Source organism: Aptenodytes forsteri, unplaced genomic scaffold (genome assembly GCF_000699145.1).
Source record: "Aptenodytes forsteri isolate BGI_AS27 unplaced genomic scaffold, ASM69914v1 Scaffold137, whole genome shotgun sequence".
In the NCBI taxonomy this organism is placed as follows: domain Eukaryota; kingdom Metazoa; phylum Chordata; class Aves; order Sphenisciformes; family Spheniscidae; genus Aptenodytes; species Aptenodytes forsteri.
Window position 1 is genome coordinate 4,381,106 of NW_008796221.1, and position 14,578 is coordinate 4,395,683.

Genomic DNA, 14,578 nt, shown 5'->3' on the forward strand with positions numbered 1-14,578 from the left:
GGGCCGGGTGCCCCGTCTCGGCCTGGGCAGCTGTAGGGCCCCTGCGCCGCGAAAAGCGGGGTGGGGATGGGGCGGGGGGGAAAAGGGATTGCATGACCTTCGGTCACTAGCTGATTGTCCTGCGTCTGTGGGCAATTCTACTGCGTTGCAGAAAGACCACGCGAGTTCCTGATCCAGGCGCTGGAAAGGGTGAAGGCTGGAAAACGAGCCGAGGGGGAGTACCCTTACCTCATGGACGAGGCCAACCTGGCTGCCATGTTCGAGTTGCTGGATGTTGTAGGCCAAGGCCACATAACACCAGCGCAGTACAGAGAAGGTGCGTCTCACCTGCACAGCAGGTCATACTGAAGTGTTTGTATTTGTTTGCACAGAATTATTAAAATAGTTTCAAAGCTACACATATGTATACTTTAAAGGTATCCACACATCTGCCGATACACAACTTGGAAAGTTTTAAAAGCTACATATTTTTAAGTTACGTATGTTTGCCTTTTATTACATCTAGGCCACTTTAAGATGTTAAATTAATCTTTCCAAGACTTGCATGGGAAATTCTCTTTCCTCAACTTTAGCTCTTAAAACTTTGGGACTGAGCACTGAAGATCTGCAGTTTGGAGGTGATGTGAATATCACGCTGGACGTATTCAAGGAAGAAGTGTAAGTTTAATTGAAAGGGGTTTTTTTTTTTTTGGAGGGGCAGTATGCACAGGAGATATTTTACTGAGATTTGTTATTTACAACACTATATAACTAAAGGACTTGCTGGTTTAAGCTTAACTCCTTTACTTTGCAATGCAAGATTTAAAAAGGTCAGTAACTGCCCAACCTTGCTTGGCTTGCTGTAACCTGAACCAAACTCGGCATTTTCCTCCACTATCTCAGTCTCGGGATCCTCTCAAAGCAGAGCTCTCAGATTACCTACCCCTCAGACCAGACAGACAGTCCTCAGGTAGCCCAGGGGTTCAAATACTGATCTAGAAATGTGAAACAGTGAAGCAGCATTGTCTTCTTTGCCAGAGGTAGTAACACAGCTGTAGATGAAACGAGCTCAGAGTTTGAAATGGTTTAACCTCAGTCAGCAACCAAGTATCACACAGCCACTCACTCGCTCCCCCCCAGCCCTGGTGGGATGGGGGAGAGAATTGGAAGAGTGAAAGTGAGAAAACTCATGGGTTGAGATAAAAACAGTTTAATAATTGAAATAATAATAGCAATAATAATAACAGCAATAATAATGTCGTCGTCGTAGTAGTAATAATAATAATAATAATAATACACAAAGCAAGTGATGCACAATGCAATTGCTCACCACCTGCCGACCGATGCCCAGCCAGTCCCCAGTTTATGTACTGAGTCCCCCCGGCCAGCTTTCCCCAGTTTACGTACTGAGCATGACGTCACATGCTATGGAATGTCCCTTTGGCCAGTTTGGCTGTGCCCCCTCCCAGCTTCTTGTGCACCTCCAGCCTTCTCAGTCAGTAGAGCATGGGAAGCTGAAAAGTCCTTGACTAGTGTAAGCACTGCTCAGCAACAACTAAAACATCGGTGTGTTATCAACATTATTCTCATACTAAATCCAAACCACAGCACTGTACCAGCTACTAGAAAGGAAATTAACTCTATCCCTGCTGAAACCAGGACAGAGTTGTAATAATTTCTCATGGCCAACGTATGGTTCTAGGGGCAATTTTTTGGTAACTCTTGCAATCACTGCAAGGTAACTAACTGGAACTAATTATCTTCATTGTTATCTAACTAGAATTCTTTTTTTTCTGTCTTAGGAAGAAAAAGATGCTGGAGAGCTGGGCTGTGTATTAGTTGGAGCAGTGGTCTGCTCTATATATTAAAAATAGGCACCTTGCTCAATTCTCCTTCTGGTTTGTCAGCTGATTTTAAGCAGTACTCTCTTTTTTTCCTTCTGCACCCCACCCCCCCATTTGAGCAATCAGCTGAAAAGGACAAATAACAGGAACTTGTTCATGTTTACCAGGCACTGGAGAGTTCTCTCTTGAGAATTGCTTTTCTTAATACACTTAGATGGTTAAAAAAAAAGTGCTTGGACTTTCCTCCTTCAGTTTGTAGCTTACAGTAAGGGGTTGCTACTTGTTTGCTCATTACCATTGAATAAAATTAACTTTAAGCATTGAGCTGTTTCTTCAGGTGTTTTTTATTTTTTGGGCTTGTGCTGTTTTAAAAAGGAAAGACCAACTTCAGCAAGTTATGACAAGTGTCCACAGTTGAAGAAAGGTAGCACTTCCAACTATTTATGCAATTTTTAAGGAGAAACTTTAAAAATTAAATAGGAGAGACTCTGATACAGGAAAGAAAAAAAAAAAGAAAGTGACATATTCCTTCATTGCTTCCTTCTGTGTTCTGTATATACACATTTTAACACAGAACATCCATTACCTGGGATTTAGAGATGTAAAACATCTGTGTTTAAGTGAAGGAACAGTTGTCTGTATTGTACACAGGTGTATTTACACTGGAAATATTCTGTATTCTTTAGAATGATGTTACAGCACACAACACTGACAAGGCAGACACATGCACTAGAGATGAAGACGGTTTTAGCTTCTAAATGCAATGGCAAGGTGGCTATGGAAAGTAAGATCTGCGCAGTTCGAAACCAAGTCAGTAGCATTTTGAAAATTTTTTTAAATGGTATACAATAAGGCATAAGATTAGATTAAACCAGTCGTTCAGCATACAGTGTTGAAAAAAATAACTCAAGTATATTACAACATACTTGCTTTGCTTTTGTTTGAAATAAGTAATCTAGACCAAGTTATTAACCATTTCTGAAGAAGTCTTTATTTTCCTGTATTTGGCCAACTAGCTCTCAAATTGAGAAGAATCTCAACATCCCTTTGAGCTAATTTATAGACTCCAAGTTCATTTAGTGCTGCTGTTGCAGATGGCTGGTTGGGCTTTAATGTTGTTTCATTTTCTGAAGCTGACTGTAGTACATCCTTCAGAAGCAAGGCAGAGCCAATATTCAGGTTCAGGATAATGCAGGCTTCTTTTATGCTAGAGGAAAAAGTTATATGGATTAATATGAGAAGCACCTATGAGATAATCACTGTGTGCACAAAATTAAGTGTTACAAAAACACCTCCATGGACTTATGAAAAGGATCAGAAGTATTGAACTGAAACGTACTGCTTAGATCAAGGCAAATAGCGTACTTGTTCTTACACATACGTAAGGGAAAAGGCTTAGACAGTATTTCATAAGTGTCAATATTTTGCCTCCCAGTGCTCAGCATGGCTTTTGCTTCTTAAGTTTTTCCACCAGTATTAAAAATACAGAACGGAATTTACCACTTAATCTGTCTAGCTTTCCCTAACTACATTTTCCCCTAAGATAATTAGAAACTTCTTATTCAGCATATTTTAAGAGCACAGTTTAACAAACAGTTGCTAGAATCTGAACATTTTCCCTAATTAATATCAGTAGGGAGCAAACACCCTGTCTTTGTCACATTGTTTCTAGTCTAAATATGATAGATAGCCATGTACCCATTCTGCATTATTTCTTACGGTTCCTTTGTGCATCTGTGTCCTCTCACGCTGGGAATAATACGTATGTATCAATTACCTTTATGAAGGTGATGCGTGCTCAAAAAAAAAATTAAACCTGAAGATGTTACGTGAATATTCCAATTAAAAAATACCAATATATGATCTTTGTCTTCAAGGGTTCAAGACTGAATGTGATGCTCCATATTGATTTAAAAATATTAAGATTTCTGCCCCAGTTAGCCTAGGAGTTTAGCACTGGACCCTTTAGAAGACTGTGGGCTATTTAAAAGAGACTAACCACAAAGAAGGTAGCTTCTCATCGATGAAAGCAACTAGACTGCTATGCAAGGCAATTCTGAGCGGGAATATAGTTTAAAGTAGTCTTTCTTCTAACAATAAAGAAAGTTTATTCTGTTGTAACTATATCTTTGCATAGTTTCTTTAGCCCCAGTTTTGCAAGTCTGTGCAACTTACATTCCTTCCTAAGTTAATTTATGTAGACATCCTGAGCGCACAAAATACTCCAGAACACATGCCACAGTCTGTTGCTGTCAGAGTGCGTGCTGCAGAATCAAAACTTTCCTAGTTGTAAACACTGGAAGCATAAGTGATCCACATATTTTAAGTGTGGATCAAAACTAACTGTGAAGAAATCTTGGTGATACGTAAAACACACGTATTCATCTGGACATTCACTTTTGACATACCAATAGATCAGAAGTTTGCCTACTTACTGCTTGAAGTAGTTTTCTGGCCTCTTGCAGTAGTGTGAAAATAAAGGGAACAGATTTCTACTCATGTCAAACTGGAGTTGTGCTGCTCCTCCTTCATTGAAATGATTTGCCATTATTATCTACAAACACAGAGAGGTGCATCCACTGTTTAGGCCAGTCACTTGCACCTACACTGTATTGCATAGGTCACATTCTGCCGATACCTACTTCCTGATATATGTATATATCCACTTTCTCTGCAAGCATTTGCCAGAAGACTTTGAACAGTGAGTGACAGAGCTGCTGTTCTAGTTGTAGCAAGCGGTCTCGTAGGGTCAACAACATTGGGCAAGCTGTGCTTGATAAAGACATTACTGCTTGCTCTGCTTGAGATGGTAAAGATAACCACCTGAAAGAAATTATCACACTGAAGTCATTGTAATTAAATTATTCCTATTACAACAACTGAAGTTAAAATTATCCTTTAAAAGAAAGAATCTTACTCATTTACAATGGTTCAGAGAGAGTTCTCCTTACTTTTAGATTTGAAATGGGAAATCACAGTCTAATGGTATGTTTAAATTTCATTTAATATTAAACTCATGCCTTTAGTTACAAATCTCTGAACGTGCCATTCAAAGAAACCCCATCTAATCTAGAAATCATTGAGTTGTTGTATTCCTTTTATGAAGTACTTCAGAAATTCTACTCAGGAGCAAACATTCGAGAAGCCCTATGAGTCTGTGAAGACAGAACAGTCATTACAGGCCATTTCATATTAACTCTTTAATACTACTATGAAGAAAATAATTCTTGTCTAAACTAGAATGATCCAGAATTCTTCCTAGGGTTTTTAAGATAATGGGCCCACTAATTGTGGAACTACTTCAGAAAGCATAGCATTAAAATAGTCTTGAAGTAAGTGTTAAGAGAATTTTTCAAAACTTACTACCCTGCACCGTTCCTATTCAGGAAAACAATTTTGCCTATTAGCTATTCCTGCCTTTATTTACTTCAATATTTTTAACAGGAAATAACATTGCAATATGGGAGGAGAGTAAACAGACAGAATCACCTCTCTTTTTTGTACAGCTTTGCGGCATCTTTGACCTCTCTGAAGACATGATCTACTTGACGAGTCAGCATGTCATGTTTCAGGCGTTCCAAGAGGTTAATCATTTCATCAAAGACAGAACTCTCCATTGAAGCCAGCTGCCCTAGCTGTAGTTTACTGACAGTGTTACTTTCTGCACTAACCTCCAGTTCGGCCTGCTGTAGCTGCAAGAAAAACTACAGAAACAAAACCAGATATGAATACTACAAAAAAAAAAATATCTTACCATTTTAACTTTTCATTGGTACTTTAATAGGCACGGTTCTAGAAAACACGCTCCTGACACATTTATAAACTTAAAATTTTAAGACTTTAAAAACACTTTCTTATCTTTCCCCGTGGTCCTGATTTACAGGAAAAACAAGATTTCCTGAAAAACAAGACACAGTGGTTTAATCCTAGTGATGGAACCGATACAGGTTTCAGATAGAACAGCAGATAGGTAATGGGAATAGATCTAGAGAAGTACTAAAGAGATATTTTAAGACTGACAGCAGAATGCTTAAAAAAACAACAAACTGCTTTTGACCTTTTTAATGTTTGCAAAAGTAAACTAGAATCTTTAATTGTAATTTGTTTTAGCAATAATCGTTCATTAAATCTAAATTTGCTGGGCTGACAACAGCAAGAAAATGGATCGAGTTTCATGTGACATAGTGGTAGCAACTTGTTGGTTTTGCTTTCAAGCAGATCAAGATGCTTAGGTAAATGCAGCTATACAACATGAAGGCTGCTGCCCTATCAAGTCAAGATTATCCTCTGCTAGAGCCACAGTTTCCTATGAAAACAAAAAGAATTTGGAGGCTGCCCACCTTGCACACAATACCTATTTCTACACTTTACCTGTAACATTTTTTTTGACGTTTTGTACCAATAACCATAGAAAAGCTGAAATGCTACAGAATAGCCATGCTGCCACCAGGCTATTATATAGCAAAATAATTAATTCCCAATTCCCAGTTATCAGCAAGTGGCTTTTCTGAGCAACACCTAAACGGTGTTGCAATGCAAATACCTATGCTGGATCCATTTAAGCTAACCTGCCATGGGAGTAGTTCAAGCATCGTGCGTAGGCTACTGCACGCACTTCAACATCAATGCTGTTAATACTGGCTCAGGGATCTCCAAAATCAACTCACTAATTTTTTTACAGTTCAAAGCATGTAAAGGAGACTTTTTTGTCTGTTCAGATTATTCAATTTCCCAGGCTCTCTTTGCATTTCCCTAGAAAGTTTAGAATTAATACAGCTTAGATCTCAAACAATAATCTGTCCTTATTTATACATCTTTTATTAAATCTTAATTTACATCTCATTCTATTTTTTCAGTAATTAATTCTTCTGAAAACACTTTTAATTCTTCTGAATACATTAGATAAACAGTGCTGAAAATAAAATGTTTGTTATGAAACAAACATCCAAAGTTCATCTTTTAAATTTTTTTTCTTTTTAAGTAAAATAATTACTTACTACATTGTCAGCCCAGTCCGCCAACACTGTCGCTATATAGTTAACAGCATTAAGGATCGCACAGTATCGGAAGCCTAAGGAAGCTCTAGTCTCTTCCTTCATTACTTGAGTTAATCGTATCCTGAAATCATCAACTAACTCCTTCTGTAGGCCCAGGAACTGTAGTTTTCTGGAAGCCGTTGGAAGATTCTTATACCTGTCTGGAAAGACATGAATAAAATGTTTTTAGATTTTCCAAGACTGAATAAAAGCTTTTCAAAAAGAAACATTACAGTCATCTTACTTCACAACCTTACGCCATTTAGTATTTAAAACAGCTGACATTTTAACAATTTCAGGGAAACTACTCAACGCAAAAGCTAAACATGTAAAGAAACGACATTCTTCCCCCTCCTGATTCCACTAGCATTTTGTATTCTAATACTTTAAGCGATATGTGATTATACCACACCATCCAGCGTGGCCCCTAAAGTGTATTCACAAACAGTAAGATAAAGCCATTGAATATGCAATTAAGTGTCTCCTGAAAACTTACTTGCTCTTATGTTCTGTTCCAAGAAAGCAGACGTTACTCAATAGCTTCTAAATTGTCACAGAGTCAAAAGGAGTAATAGGATTTTTTTATTACTGCACTGTAACAAATTATATTATCTCAAGTATGAACGAGTTTTAATATGCTAAATATCTTATGTATTTTTTTAATTATTATTCTGCAAACATGTCACTAGCTCAAGATTATTCATGCTTGAGTTGGTGTCCAAAATAGAAAATGAACAGGAAAGCTTTTATTAAATTGCAAACATCACAACTTTACAACATTATTTGGTGACTACTGCTGACAATGGATATTTAGTAAAGAAACCTGATAGCTGAAGTTTTTTTACTATTCATTACAAACAAGAGCAATTCCCATAGATTAATAATTACCTGTTATAACTAACAAGAGAGTCATAAAAGTTTCAGCACAGTCTGGGACTTTCATTTCATCTACATCAGTGATATCTTTGTATTGCGATATCCACGCAGCCTCTGATGAAAGCATAGAGTCCATTTTCTGGAGAGCAACTGAGATGCACAAAACTCATAAATTGTTTAAGTTTTTAATAATAAAAAAAATTCTAACAAAAGCCCCTCTGAAATATATAAACATAAAAGCCTTATCTCTAGTAAGTTAAATTTTACATTTTCAGGGTTATAAAAACTACTGATGACTGGCTTCATACAAAACCAGCTTCAATATATCTGCATTTGCAATGCTGTTAACAACTATGTCAGAGTTAATTGGGGGGTTTGTTTTGTTTTTTTAATAGTTAGCTTGCTCCTTTCCAATATATTTCCTCTTCATTTCTTAAAAGTTAATACCCCCTCCCTATTTCAATTTAAAGTTCATCCTTGTCTGCACACATATAAATATAACATTTGTCTAAAAATAAGCCTACTGGATTCCATACCGGACAGCAAGAGTCCTACAAACTAAAGCAGCATTATTGGAGTCTAACCAATTTTTAGTCAAAATAATCACAGAGTATAAAAATATGTATGTCTTATGTAATAGCCCTGTCCAAGTGACTTATCCTATTTGAGAAGGCTGTTCATGGAAGTATACACACACTTTCTTTCTGATTGTGCAATATAAAGGGCAACAAAATCCATTGGAAGTCTTACATTTTTTTTCCACTGTTAGCCACCTTTGGAAGCAGGATTCTTCTGAGAGAATATGCATGCAACTGGGAAAGCTGCTGAGATAACCATGAACGCTGTATAACTCTCTCTCAAATAGAAGTACCTCATCCACAAGGTGACAAAAGAGTGTATCATCATACAACAGGCATGGAATATCAGCAGCCAGCTTCTCCAAAATCAGCATTACTAGAGCACGAGAGAATTCAAGCTTTTGAAAGAAAAAAAGTGAAAAAAAAAAGTCAGAGATAGGAAGTATTAACATGTGCAAACATGTACATAAACTGCTACTAGACTGAGTTAGTCTCACCACATACTTAGTGAAATCAGTGGAAGTGGGCTTGCACAAGTATCTATCAGAAGTTGACTTACATATTCGTATATATAAAACCATGAAAGTGCTTACCCCAGCATTCACTGAAGATCCTGCCTTGTCCAGTATTGGCTGGATTTTGTCATCAAGGAACTTTGCATGATTTCCAATCCACATAAGTACTTGTGTTAAATACCACTCAGGCTTATTTAAAAAAGAAAATAAAATACTAAATGCATCCAAACATTTATTCAAATGCTACTAACATTTTAAGACAAACGTCTAAAAAATACCAGTCTCTTCCCCTGCCTTCTCTTGATCTCAGATCACACAAGTCTTTCACTGTGTTTTACTTAGCTTTAATTTTCATAAAAGCAGTATCAGAGAAGTATTTCTGGATTTGAATTGTCTTAAATGCATCAATTATTCTGTTTCTTCACAAACAAAAGCTCCATTTTTTTTATCTCCCCCTTCTCTACTGCTTTCTCACTCCTGAGGTCCTCTTTTCTGCTTCGCATACTTCCTCCTGGTCTTTATTTCTTGGTACAGCAAGAAGGATGCACTCCTGAGAAAACTCTTCCCAATAGCTCCATTCTTACTGTCAATTGTACCCAACCTCAACCCACACTGGAAGTGGGGAATCTATTTCACATAATGCCTTTAAGCTTTTTCAGTTTCCGCACCCAAAAATATGGGCTGTAGTCTCTGATGAACGCTTCTTTCAATGGTAGTGCAAGCGGGAGCACTTCCTGTCCTCCTCACTCCCAATAGCTGAAGAACCTTCTGTTGAACTGCACTTACATTCCTCACATTTTGTGTGTCTGTTTCTCATTTCTGTATTAAATTTTCACTTGTCTACTGCTTTTTTTTTTTTTGGACACTCCCTCCCCAACTTGCCAAGATCATTGTGAACTCTGAGCCTGTCCTCTGAAATACTTGTAATCCCTTCCAGGTTGATGTCTTTCAAATATTTTACATGGGTATTTTCTTTATTCCATTATCCAAGTTATTATAAAAAACCAAACCAAAGCAAAAAACCCAACCCGAATTTGAGCAAGGCCCTGTTGGAATATCTTTCTGATCTGACACTAGATTACATGTAAACTTTTCTTCACAAGTTTTTTAGAAAAATAGTTGTTCACCTATTGTTGTCCACAAATTTCATCTCTTGAACATTTTCCCATTTGCTTGTGAAATAATTTCATTCATGTCTAAAATACCTCTTCCCCACTAATATATGTAACATTATTTAAAAAAAGCACTGTAGTAGCAACTATCAAGATTGCAAATATATTTACATATAGCCAAGACTGTCAATACAAGCACACAGACTTGTGCAAACTGTTACAAAACAGCTCTCAAACTCTGCTGCAGATGCATTATAGCAGCATTAATGCATTGAAACCTGTTCCAATGATAGTTCTCAGATAAAAATCCTCAGTCTTCAAAGATAATTCATACAAAAAGTGAGTCAGCTTCCAACTGGTAAACTGGACATCTCTTGTTGTATGTCAATTAAAAAAATTAACCCCGAAAACTAATTATATAACGGTGCCTTTAGACTAATCACATTTTATATACTAACAGCAGAATCCAACATTTTCAGTTACATGAAAGTAGCAAAAGACAATGCCAAAAATCAAAGTCACAGCTTTGTACAGCCTTTGAGCTCAAGCAATAAGGAACAGTGCAAAAACGTTTGCAAGGAGACAGAGGAAATTAATCAAAGCTTCTGAAATGATTGGAGTCAGTCTGAGTGGTAGTAACGCTTTCTAAACGATCTGGGCAAGGGAGAAAAATCACCTGGCCCAGAGAAAATGCCTGTGCCTCTGAAAGGTCTCCAAGTGCTATTTTGATGTCTGTCCACACTTAAGTAGACACAAGAACTGCACAGTTTTGAAAAATCTTAGTTTCAGAAAGGAAAGTGTTGAAGCTGTACAACTTAAATAAGCAATCTGTTACTTAAAACAACAATTAAAAAAAATCAAACAGCTTTCTCCCATACCTTGTTTAAAACATTGGTTTGTTTATTTCCAGTGAAATGATACTTGAATCTTTTCTGAAGAGGATTCAGCATGATCTGTATCGGAAGAATAATGGGTGGCGATAGGGGTAAAGAGTACTTTTCTGGCAATTGTTTAGGTTTGGTTAACAGTTCATCTCTAAGTTTGACAGTCAAGGATGAATTTAAGTGTTGAATTCTCCCAACATCATCATTTCAATAGAATGGGTTTATAAAGATGAACATTTCTTAGTTCTACCTCACTGGCTGAAGGCAGTATTATGCAATCAATAGGATTCCTCAAGTATGAAGGATACTCAAAATATTTCAGTTTACATAATAGTTAATACAACTCAGGCTAAGGATTATTTATTCAATGACAATACAAGTCACTTAAGTCAGTTTGATTTAGGAAACTCATATTGTTAAAAAAAAAAAACAAACACAGAAAACCACCATTATCAGTACCAAACACAGGGGCTGTCCAAGAAACACGCTTATTCATATCTGTTAAAGGAGGATAAAAGACTCATGAGATTAATAAATGCAGTAGATTATTTCCCATTTTCACATAACTTAAGTGACCCAGTCTGCCAGACCAAAATTGTTACCAACTCAGGGTTGTGTAGAATGGCCTTGTATCTTCCCACTCCATGATGATCAGCCACAACCACTCCAGGAAAAATTGCTTGGTTGAGCTTTAGCTATGATTTAATTCACACAAAAAAAAAGAGGAACAGGATGAGAAGCAGTGCCTTCTGATAAACCTCAAAGGCAGACTACTATCGCTGCACAATGAAAATCCTTCTGTAGTCTCCCCTTTTTGCAAAGTCTCCTTCCAAGACTTGTATCTTTAGCTTTCCCTCTTTTCCTTCTGGGATGGGACATACTAAAGTGATTAAGGCTGATTTCAAATAAGGCTATGAAAGGAAAAGCATCAACTGTGTAAAATAAAATATACATCATTATTTTTTTATTAACATGGATAAACTTGCTGAAGCGTATAAGGCCTGATCCTCATGAAACCTGAACTGTCAGCTACTATGAGACTACTAGATCTGATGACTTGGGAGTTACAATGTTGCTGCTGCCAAAAAGGAGAACTTTGGCACCTGGCATTTTCTAAACAAAACAAAACAAAAAAATTCTAATGTTAATACAAAGTAACATAAATTCAAATTATCTTCTGTCTTTAGGGAGAACAAAATTTTAAATACTTCTCCTTGACAATGCGCATCTCTGACATTTATTATTCTTACTAAAATACACCTCAACTATTCAAAAGGATACGATGTTTGCAATTTCAGAAGCTGACAAAACAATGTCTCCAAATTGTTGTATACATCAGGAGCACTGGCTGGTGCAGCAAGGCCAAATGCCTGAGACTGTGGTGGCCCCACAAATGGCCAGTGGAGCTGGGTCAGTACCTCTTCAAAGTCACTGCAAGGCAAAACAGGCACTTTAACACGAATTTACAGTACAACGCAAAGACAAGGGAATGACAGTACATCTCTTACCTCGACAATTTGTCCTTGAGAATTTTATGCCAGAATTTAACAGTGGATCTCACAAAAGCAAGAAGATGAGAACAAGATGACTCCTGAAGTTTAATATCCAGTTCTGCCATGAATGCGAGAGTACTGGCTGCCTCTGGAACATTGTTGGTCATCAGATACTGCTGAATGCTATCACTATAAAATAGAAGAAAAGTCAAGGCCAAAAATTCATTAAAGATAACAGAAAAGAATAATTTGTATATTGGAAAATGAAGATAAAACTTTCTCAAATCTAAGACATTTTAATAATGGGACAAACTAGGTTACCAGTCTCAGAACATATATGCAGTACTTAAACTTTACCTTAACTCTTCTATTTGTGAAATCCATTTAAGATAGGACAGGTGTCGTTCAATCTCTTCTACTTGACTGATCAGTACATCGAGATCCTCCATCCACGGCTGAGCCTTCAGTAAGTGGCTATTGATTGAATCAGATAGAAGAGTTTCTTCCTCTAGAAGCCGACCCAGAGACTTTTTAGAGTCTTCTGCATTCTTTAAGGCGTTCTGAATTCTTTTAGGGACTTCTGATGAAACTGTAAGTACCTACATTCCCAGAGAAGTATTAAGTCTGACACTGCATTATGTAGAGTAGTACCATTTGAGCTATTAATACATTGCTTTAATTTAGTTAAATATACTTAATCAGTCATACAGCATATTCAGAAGAAGGGGGATGGGGGGGAAGATGCTTACCTGTTCTTCTAACTGCTTCTTATTTTCAGACAGCTTATCGATAAGGTTGTCTAGCTTCCTCAGAGAATCATAGTCATTTCCAACTTCTCTTTCCACAAATTCAGAAACATAGTATGGGATATCACAATGATCTAGATCTCTAGTGACTTCTTTCTTTCTAACAGCAATGGTTGCCATGTTTTCTTTCTCTGCAATACTGATTACACAATTTCTAATTAGTCACCACTAAGACAGCAAAACAACTATTGATCTATTGAGGACACAAAACTCCATGAAAAGCTGGGCAGTTCAATCTAAATTGAAACTTAAGTAAAGCAGTATATTTATTGAATGTCTTAAGTGAGACAATTTGCTGGCCTAAGTCCTAGCTGAGATATGATAAAACCTTGCTTACGCATCCAACTGGTGATTTATCATACATTAATTACTGAAGAGAAATATGCCCGTTAATTTCTTTCTTCCCCAAAAGTGTGAATTTTATTAAAAATAGTTCAATATATATGTAGTTGCTACATACGTAATATGGAAAACTTAATGAAAAATACTGGAAAAATATTTTTGTAAAATACAAAGGAAAATAGTAACATTCTGCTTTACCTTTTCATACAGTTTAGGATGTTCCAGAGGTATCAATCAATGACTGACGTATTACTAGCAAAGTATCCACTTGGGTCTTGCAATGACTTGTAAAATAAAAGCATCACTGAAATATTTGTAAGAAAACCCACACAGTATAACAGAAGAGGCACTTGCTGATCCACACGTTTGGCAGCACCCAGAGAAAACCAGACCTGAAATTGAGAGGATGATTATGTACAGTGAAACAAAAAAAAGGCAACAATAATGAGTGTTTGGCTAGTTCAATTCTTGACTTTTTAATATCACTTTCAAAACAGTATTTAAAAGTGAAATTTATATACTTGCAATTTATCTGCTACAAGCTTTAATTAAGTGAAAAACCCTATTAAACAGGCAACAGGAAAGTGTGAGAAAATGGAGCAACTGATGAGCCAAAGTTGGAGAAGCAACAGAGAGCACCAGCAAGAACAAACTGGGAGACCAAGTGTGTTGCTGAGGAAGAAGTGAATACAGAAAAGAGAGCAGTAAAAAGCACCACGCTGTTTGCAGCAATAAAACCAAATAATACCGCAGAAGACTACTAGCCAAGTGGTGCCCTTTTCTTACTAGAGGAAAGGATCAGGACACGGGAGGAGAGAGGAACAGGACACTGGAGAGCATCCTCCAACTATCTCCCTGCTCAAGCACGCAGCTCTGCACCCACCTTCGCCGGAGGGCCAGGCCTTTTCAAGGAGCGTTAGAAGGCTCAGCGGGCTCTAGGGAGGCCCTGGGCGAGGCCCCCTGCCGCCCACAGCCCAAGCCAGGCGACCGAGCAGCCGCCTTCCCCGCGAGCCGTTAACGCCTCGGCGAGCCCTTCTTCCCCCGCTCCGGGCTCTGCCCCCGAGGCGGCGCTTTCCCTCGCAGGCTGGACGGCGCCCAGCGAGCGGGCGCAGG

The 14,578-nt window shown here is 37.6% G+C and overlaps 2 protein-coding genes across 2 annotated transcripts in view; one reads left to right on the forward strand and one right to left on the reverse strand.

Moving 5' to 3' along the window:
* Positions 1-2,697, forward strand: part of LOC103907009 (EF-hand calcium-binding domain-containing protein 10) — a 9,324-nt gene extending 6,627 nt beyond the window's left edge. The window contains exons 3-5 of the mRNA XM_009289095.2: positions 152-316; positions 573-657; positions 1,782-2,697. Of these exons, the coding sequence (XP_009287370.1) occupies positions 152-316; positions 573-657; positions 1,782-1,818 (287 nt within the window). The 3' untranslated portion in view covers positions 1,819-2,697. The remainder of the gene's footprint in view (positions 1-151; positions 317-572; positions 658-1,781) is intronic.
* Positions 2,698-2,791: 94 nt separating this feature from the next.
* Positions 2,792-14,525, reverse strand: RINT1 (RAD50 interactor 1). Its single transcript, XM_009289044.2, has 15 exons — positions 14,349-14,525; positions 13,664-13,857; positions 13,067-13,262; positions 12,675-12,916; positions 12,333-12,506; positions 12,106-12,255; positions 10,819-10,975; positions 8,907-9,017; positions 8,486-8,711; positions 7,748-7,885; positions 6,821-7,020; positions 5,313-5,527; positions 4,466-4,646; positions 4,259-4,377; positions 2,792-3,030 (listed from the first exon to the last, which is right to left on the reverse strand). Exons 2-15 carry the CDS (start codon positions 13,669-13,671, stop codon positions 2,814-2,816), a joined length of 2,334 nt encoding a protein of 777 aa, XP_009287319.1. The 5' UTR covers positions 13,672-13,857; positions 14,349-14,525; the 3' UTR covers positions 2,792-2,813.
* Positions 14,526-14,578: the final 53 nt, after the last annotated feature.

Coding starts and splice junctions, on each gene's coding strand:
- RINT1 (XM_009289044.2), bottom strand. Junction 12,256..12,332: donor CTCAAGGACAAATTGTCGAG/GTAAGAGATGTA, acceptor TTTGCCTTGCAG/TGACTTTGAAGAGGTACTGA. Junction 7,886..8,485: donor GCTAACAGTGGAAAAAAAAT/GTAAGACTTCCA, acceptor TGTGCATCTCAG/TTGCTCTCCAGAAAATGGAC.